Source organism: Myotis davidii, unplaced genomic scaffold (assembly GCF_000327345.1).
Source record: "Myotis davidii unplaced genomic scaffold, ASM32734v1 scaffold455, whole genome shotgun sequence".
Classification (NCBI taxonomy): domain Eukaryota; kingdom Metazoa; phylum Chordata; class Mammalia; order Chiroptera; family Vespertilionidae; genus Myotis; species Myotis davidii.
The window spans coordinates 1,705,483-1,713,818 of record NW_006287459.1 but is presented as its reverse complement, the minus strand read 5'-3'; the positions used below and the strand labels follow the sequence as shown (position 1 = coordinate 1,713,818).

At 42.2% G+C, this 8,336-nt stretch overlaps 1 protein-coding gene across 1 annotated transcript in view; it reads right to left on the bottom strand.

Annotated features, from left to right (window-relative positions):
- Positions 1-4,974: 4,974 nt before the first annotated feature.
- Positions 4,975-8,336, bottom strand: part of GABRB1 (gamma-aminobutyric acid type A receptor beta1 subunit) — a 365,263-nt gene continuing 361,901 nt past the window's right edge. The window contains exon 9 of the mRNA XM_006759247.2: positions 4,975-7,885. Within this exon, the coding sequence (XP_006759310.1) occupies positions 7,544-7,885 (342 nt within the window). The 3' untranslated portion in view covers positions 4,975-7,543. The remainder of the gene's footprint in view (positions 7,886-8,336) is intronic.

Sequence of the window (8,336 nt, the reverse complement as noted above, 5' to 3'; positions counted from 1 at the left end):
AGGGCGGAGGGGGGGGCGGGATCTAGGGGAGTTATGGGGGAAAAAAGAGGAACAAATGTAATAATCTGAACAATAAAGATTTAATAAAAAAATTTTAAAAATAAAATAAAAAAATTAAAAATAAAAGAAGTTGGCTTTTCCACTGGCGAGGGGTATTTCTTGGCTTTTCCTGACTGAGTGACATCTTCTGGAGACCTAAAAGTAGAGACCACCTGATTTACCTTATCTGAGGGTCTCTGATGCTCTTAAAGGGAAATACTGTAGCCCATTACCAAAATAATAAAATAATTTTTTTGCCACTTGCCTGCCAATTTTACTTTATGTTCTACATATTTTTAAAAGGAACATAGAAAAGTATTAAATTCAATTCACTTGACCCCTGATGGCTTACTCCCAACAAGATGCAACAAGGAACATCATTAAATTTGTGGGGCCATGTTAGCAGAGGCCATGGTCCTCCTATGTATTTCTGGGACTCTCCTATACAAATGAAAACAACTCCCTTTGAGACTTAGTTCTGGAAGGGAGGTTGGAGCTCATCTGATGGCATGTCCAAAGTCACACAATTGGGCGGTGGTAGAGACAGCACAAAGGCCTGGTCGCACAGTCTGAATTCCAGGGTGTTGTGTATCCCACTATAATTTCCCTCCGCTGACCATGCAGCTCATTTATTAACTTTTAACGTTGGGTTGCACATTGCTAAGTATAATGTTTAGAGAACTCGCTGTTTTCTAAGTATAGGAATGCTATCTAGAGGAAAAAGAAGTTCTACATATTTTATAGGGGAAAATTAGACAGTTTGCATTATGACCTTTCCAATTACTAACTATATTTAGTGTCTGCTAGAAGGTTAAGGCAGAGTAGGTAGGGTGATGCACAGGGGTGAAAATCTGTAATAGGAACAAGATGAAGAAAGGGTAAAATGGGTCAAGTTCCTGGAGGGTGGTTTGTAACTAGTTGTGTGCTACTTGAATGATAATAGATTGTTAAATGGTGTACAATTAAGGCTGAAGGAGGGTATGAATAACAAAAAAGAATTGATACTGCATGAATTCACTGTATTACAGCTATAAGGTAAAGAGATGGTATTATCATCAAACATTGGTGTAGATATAAATTTTCCTAGGCTTCAGCTGATGATTTTATTTCCACTTTAGTTTGAATTACACTGGGAGAGAGAAGGTTTATGTAAACACATGTACTCTTCACATCAAGACTGAAAAGCAGAAAAAAGTAACCGAAGGCAGTTCAGAGGAGGCTATGTGAGCACACAAGCTGCCTCCCAAGACCCCTCAAAGGCGACAGGAGAAGGAATCTGGGAAAATTATTAAAATTTATTATTTTTGTGTGGATTCAATTGAAGACGTGCAATATAAGCCCACAGAAGCTGTAGCTTTCAGGGATTCGTGGGCAGAATAGCTTTTGAGGTTGAAATGAGAAAGAGGAAAAATACACGAATTAGTTTCATTGGGCTAAGGCATGAGGGTTAGGGTTCTATGGCGCTGGGAAGGGCTGAACACAAGAGAGGTAATCTATTTCACACAGCCACACCTGCAAAATGCACACACACATCACATTTTAATACTTTTCACTTATAAAAGTTATACTGGAAAATGTTCCCCCCTCCCTCATTTCTCTTCAAAAGGAAGCCCAGGGAGACTACGGGCCAGACAGCAACACTGGCTGCTCTTATTTGTCCTCTGGCTTCCCCTGAGGCTATTTTAAGCTAGTGAATCTGTGACCCTGTATACCTAAGGCAAATGCACCAAGTTATTTGGCCTCTCTGTTAATGATTTATATATTTATTTTTTTATTGTATTTGTTTATAATTTATTATGGTGCTTTATATACAAAATGAGTAAAGAAAAGAGTTATCCTTAGCGTTTTTACTAGTAGCTTTGAATGCTAATAGGAAGTGTACCCTGCCATTACCGAGTGGCTCATCAAAGCACTTACTATTTTTCCCCCTCTTGTATTGTTTATTTGGCCTGCCTCAATAGGTGGAAATTCGGATAAGTTGAAAGGCTGAAGTGGATGAGTGAGGAGGGGGAAAGACTTTTTCATATTTTTCCTTCTTGCCCATGACTGTTAATGATTCATTTTTATTCATTTATTTTCCTATTGTTTGCAGAAAAAATGCAAGCAGAGTTGGAATGGAGTTCTTTCCCAGCTTGCTCAGAACTACTACACTGACTTTTCCCACGCTTACTTCCTACTGAAGCCTTTGTGATGAGTGCTGGTTGCTCCAGGATGTGCACGGTATGTAGGGGCCAATCAGGGACGGTTGTGAGCCCCTTGATGTACCAAGGACTTTTTGATTAGGAAAACAAAACAAACGTTAGACATCTTGAGTTCCAACTAGGAAATTCTTTCCCACACCCTACCAGGACCTTAGTATTTTCTGGTTTGCAACTCTTGTATTAAAAAGCTTTCCCTTTCAAATGTTTGCTTTTGAGTTGTAACCTCTAACAATTAATTTTCTGCCAGTGTCATTGATTTCAGTTAACTAGAGAAAGCACGTTTAAAGTAAAAAGCACAATGTAGTTTGAATGTAGAAATTGATTAGCTCTAACAGGATATTTTTCTTATTCAATTGATGGTAGACTTTCATTGGCACATCTTGGAACCAAAAATGTCTCACAGTGATGGTTCCCTGCACCCTTCTGGCACTTAAAATGCTGGCACAAAAAGCCCTGTCTTGCCAAGTTCCGACCTCTGAGAAAGACATTGGACACTCTAAGACATTACTAAGGAAAATACCAATCTATGTCCCTGCTTGCCTGGATATTATGAACTTCTGTGGACACTACCACCCTCTCTGGGACTGCCAGTTTGCATGGAAACACATCTATGGCACCACATCCCACCATTCTGAACGTCTATTCCAAGAACATCAGGACTGGGGAGAAATACATTTGAGAATACTTAATTATCAAATTCTCTTTTAAGTTTAATTAGCATACATCAAACATATCTTGGACCCCCCCAGTTGTAAAACACCTGTTTTCATTCCCAAGATTTCTCTTTTCCTTTAAAAATAGTGACATGATTCCCCTCTGGGTCTTCCAGAAGTGAGCCAGCCAGCTTGTGTTATCAATGTCATTCGCTATCTCTTCCTTTTCTCCTTCCCATCCTTTGGACAGTTGACCGTTGACCCTGATGAAATCCATCATCCGCTTCTAGTCTTAGGAAAAGTTCCCGGGAACATTGTGGAAGGGAGAAAGTTCAAAGGTAAAGCATCGTGCAAATGAAGCTTTGGATTACCTGTGGGTTTTGCTCATCTCTTCCACTCCTCACCCCCTGAAAAGCACAGGTAAGTCGGTCGAGTGACCCAGAAACACATCCACGTTCCAGGACGCATTTCCAGGAGCAGCTGGCTACAGATTCTGTCTCTGCTGGTGCGCTGTCCCCGAGCCCCACAGGGGTGCAGTCTTCCCCGCAGTTACTGTCCCTTCCGGTGGGGATGGGGCGTGAGGCAGTGGTCACAGACACCTGGCAGTTACACAAGTGCACACAGAACATGGCAGCGAGAGAGCAAGAGCTAAAAAGTTTCTGGTTTGGACCCAAATCACTAGTCATTTCACTTCATGGAGAAAAGCAAGTGCCTTGGAGGCTGACATTATGTACAATGCTCAGAGTTTCCAGATGCCCACCCAAAGCCGAGGGCCACCACGCAGCAGGAACAGTTCAATGAACTATGTACAGAATTTACAAGGAAGTTTACATAATAGTCTACATTCCATTACCAAGTGTACCTTGTTGTTTACTTGTCTGCGTTCAGAAAACGGAGATAGTTTTGTTTGTCCTCCGCCTCCCAGTAACTGCTGATTGAACCACCATGAACAAATGCTGGCACATGCCTTTTGCTTCCCTCTGGGATAAACAATTACACTTTGATTAGAAAAAAAAAAATGTGGCATATCACCCTTTGGTCAGATACTATTCAAAATTGTCCGTATAAGAAATCTTGAAGATAGTTTCTTTCTAGCATTATAAATATACCTAATTTTTTTTTGTTGAACTTGGCAAATTTTAATTGCGCTCTTTTTTTGAAATGAATATTTATAAAGTAGTCATTGGTTTTAGAAAGTCGGAATTTAGTCAACATTTCTGTGTGTTGTACATACTGTTTGTCTAAGGAAAGTCTACTCTTGGATCCCTAAACCAAACTTTATTCTCTGCACCGCATTTTTCTCTTGGCACTTTCAAAATCCTTCACTGATTGTAATGCACAATAAGATGGTTTGTATGAAAACACGTATCATTGACGCAGCAGAATGACCATCCAGTCTGCTGTTTCTGTTTGGCAATGTAGAGAACGGAGGCAACAGTCCTGGGTAATTCAAGCCAAACACATCTTTACCTGGGTCTTTGCGTCACGAAGCTGGTAAGGGTAACCCACATCACCCCTGACATTTTAAGCCAAACAACATGAGTGGAAGGGATGAATGTGTCGTCATCACCGTCCAGTGAAAGATGGGATGCATGCTGGGTTTCACAGGTTACGTTTATGACACAATATATGTCACAGTTTATGGATTGTGAACATGGGGTCCCCTGGACATGACGGTAGCATAAGAGAGTCCATACAATTTTCAGCCTTGCTGCCACTTCAGTAATGAAGGAGATTATGGCTATTTTCATGGCAAAATAAATAAATAAATAAATAACCAAATAATAGTTGAACAGCAGTAACCCCTGTTTTAGGCATGGGTCTGAATCTTTCAGCAACAGGATCCGTGTGAGGGCACTTAAGAATGTCTAACAACTCTCATGTTTTATGTACATCATTTTGGGCAAAACAAGGGAGAGAGGCAGAGAAGGAGGGGTATGTTTCCATGCATTTTTCAGCCTGGAGGGACAGTGCGTGGGGTCCAAGGAGGTGAGGGTTCAGCTGGGAGGCGTCCAGAAGAAAGAAGTGGGAAAAGAGGTCATTAAAGAGAAATATGGCAGCTTCTTAATTTTTTTTCCCCCGGCTGCCACGGCCTCTAAAATGAGAGCTATTTAACAGGACTTGCATGATGGTGGCTGGGACCCCTTACCATCCGGAGGGCCAGACAGTGACACCATTTCATGCCTGATAGAATATTCAGGCTTGCGAATTTTACAAAGGTTAATATATAAGAATTCAAAATGTTCTCTTTTTTTCCCGTTAGAGGTACATTTTCATCTACAAGCATAAAATTCTTTAGACTTTTAAGGCAAGATAAAAAAATAATAAAAATATAAATTACCTCAATCTTTTCCAAGAAGAATGATCTAAACGGATAAAGAAAAATTGTTTTGTTAAGGAACATGGATTATGGGTACTTCCTTTCTGATTTAGCATTTCACCTCTAAAAACTTTTAAAGAGCTTTGACATCAGAATGATTTATTCCTGTTAGGCATTAGCCAGAAGTCTCTCTTTCTGTGTTTAAAATAGATGGCTACACAGTGGTTCCTGGGCGGTCATTGGAAATATTAACCTTACAGTCATTTGGGGGATTTTTACAATGGCAGAGCATCTCACCTGCCAAGGAACTAATTAGTTTCAAAATATTTATCTCCAGAAGCTAAAGATTTCCTTGACCAGGGGATTGCGAGTATACAATTAAAACCCGAATGAAAATTTGGTCCCCGTAACCCTATTAATTTCTTATGAAACCATTGAGACGATTTTCCCAGTTAAAGCAGAGTTTTTACATTTTTACTAGCGTATATTGACTACAGCCATAACCATTCATTTATTCTGGGATTCTCTTTTCCTCTTGCTTTCTAGAAGAATATCTTACAACTCTCTCTCCTTGGGCTCATCGATAGGAATTCAGCCTTATCTTTCAACACAGACTATAATTTCTAGCAGCTGATGCTATTGTAAACATGGACCCTCATCACAGCCTTAGGGAGAAAGCCAGGTCTTTAAGTGAGGCAATCATCCTATTATTTCCTCAACCCTTATTTTACACCCAAGGAGTAGGTCCCAATGGCCTCCATAATTCATTGGTAAACTCAGGGTCTCACACAACCATGCAAATAAAGATACAGAATTCTTTGATGCTCAGCTGAAGAAAAAAAAAAAGCAATGGGTCTTTAATGACACAAATGGTATGAGTCTCATCTGCAGCTGGTTAGAGCGATTTAGAATCATGTGTTGGGCTACTCAGAGGTGCCCCTCCCATGATGACCATGACCAAAGCAACCTATGAACAGAGATAAGGCAGAGCAGTGATGACAGCGATTAATGAGTGTAGCTAGGGTCTGGTGTACATGTTTGAAGGCCCAGTGCGTTTATCATTGTTGTTATCTGTGGTTTTGCCCTTTTGAAGGTTTCCTTTAACATAGAAATCTGGCCTCAGAGAAGCCTGACACCAAAGTGGGTGCAATGTGCATTTCCTGAAGCAATCGTTTCCTATTTTGGAATGCAGAGCTCAGAGAGCAGAGCCATAAGGGGCCAGTTGACGCTGGTGCAACTAGCCTATCACCATTAGAAACTGCTCTCTGGAAGGCTTAAGAAATATATACTATTTGATTTAAGATTTGGCAGTTCAGGTAACTGCCCAGGCACCCTTTTCACAGCAGATAAGTCCTGCCTTCTTCATGGAAAGAGCAATATTTTTCTGAAGCAAAAATTGCTCACGATGCCCATCTTTGAAGCCCTCTTCTCCCACCCCCTTCCTCTCACTCTCTCTGGAGCAGGAGCCAGGGAAATGTGATGGCATGGCTTCATGTCAGCGTCAAGTGATTCCAGGCTAATGAATGAGTTCAGGGCTGTTCATTTGAAATAGTTAAAAAAAAAAGTCATTAACCCCCAAACATCGCATTCTCAAGAAGAAAGGAAAAATGTTCTCAATGGTTATCAGGGTGGAGTCTAATGTTAATTTTAAATCAGCCAGGAAGTCTGAGAAAGAATATTTTCCAGAATGTCCGGCTCCATGGGGAGGTGAAACTGGCAAGATTGGGTTTGCATGACCTCCACCAGTGCCTGCCCATCCTCCCGCCTCTTCCTCGAGCTGAGAACCCCGCTGCCAGAGAATTAGGGGTGGGAGGAGTCTTTCTCTTCTAGGCTCCTCTTGGTTTCCTTCCTGGAAATCTGTAACTGGTCAATGGCTTTGTGTATTTTTTTCTTCTGAGATCCTGGAAATTGTGTTGTTGTTTTTGGCAGTATGAGACTGTTACAGTTTACCAGGAAGCAGCTTGCACAGAGAACGAGGCCCTCTTTTCATTCTTATTTTAAAAATGAAGCGATAAAATCCAGGGCAACTAGGAAGGACTGCTCAAGAGCTGCCCATCTAACGTCTCTCCTCGTGGGTGTTTGTAAACATGGCAATTATAGAGCTCGAAAGAGCTGATAACCTGGACCACAGTAGACTGGAAAAAAAGAGTGTTGTTGTTTTCCTTTTTTGAAGTAAACATGGTGCAGTAATAAAATTGATATGCAAGACCTAAAACCAAGTAGATGGCTGAATCTCTTACCTCAAAAACACAGCAGTCTCGCTGCTGGGGACCTGTGGGGTTAGAACTCAAAAGCGGAAAGCAGTCGTTTCCGAACCCTTGGGACAGACCTTAGTGTACATAGTAAAGCCAGTACACGACGTTGAACAGAGAAAAGGTGATGGGGAAAAACATTCGGGACCACTTGTCTATGGAGTTCACATCAGTCAAGTCGGGGATCTTGACTTTGAGCTGCGAGGCGCGCCTGCGGATGCGCCCCTTGCCGTGGGCGTGGCGGTCCAGCGGGTGCCCGGGGGCCTCGCGGGTGGCCCGGGGCTTGCGGTAGTGGATGCTGGCGCTGTCGTAAGAGTACATGGTGGTGTTGGGGTCGCTCATGCCCGTGAGCACTTCCGAGCCGCTCGTCTCGTTCCTGATTTCCAGGGTGCTGAGGATAATGTTGCCGTGGGTGTCGACCTGAGGAGAAAGAGCATGCTCGGGCACAACTGCCGGGGTATCAGCTTGTTTTCATCGACCTGTAACTGATGATGACACCACAGCGGTTCATCTAACACGGCCAAGCAGCCCTCTTGCTCTGTGTGCGTCCTGGATCTGGGGAGGATCTACCTATCTACCTATCTATCATCTATCTATCATCTACCTATCATCTGTCTATCTATCATTATCTTTATCCATAATTCCATTGAGCTCCACCCACAAAACACATGTATGTGTGTATATATGCATTAACTATATATATATATATTTGAATTGATAGTTACACCAGTGGCCTGGTGCATGGAATTTGTGCACGGGGAAGGGGAGGTGGGGTCCCTCAGTCCAGCCTGCACCTTCTCCAATCGGACATCCCTCTCGCAATCTGGGACCACTGGCTCCTAACTGCTCACCTGCCTGCCTGCCTGCCTGC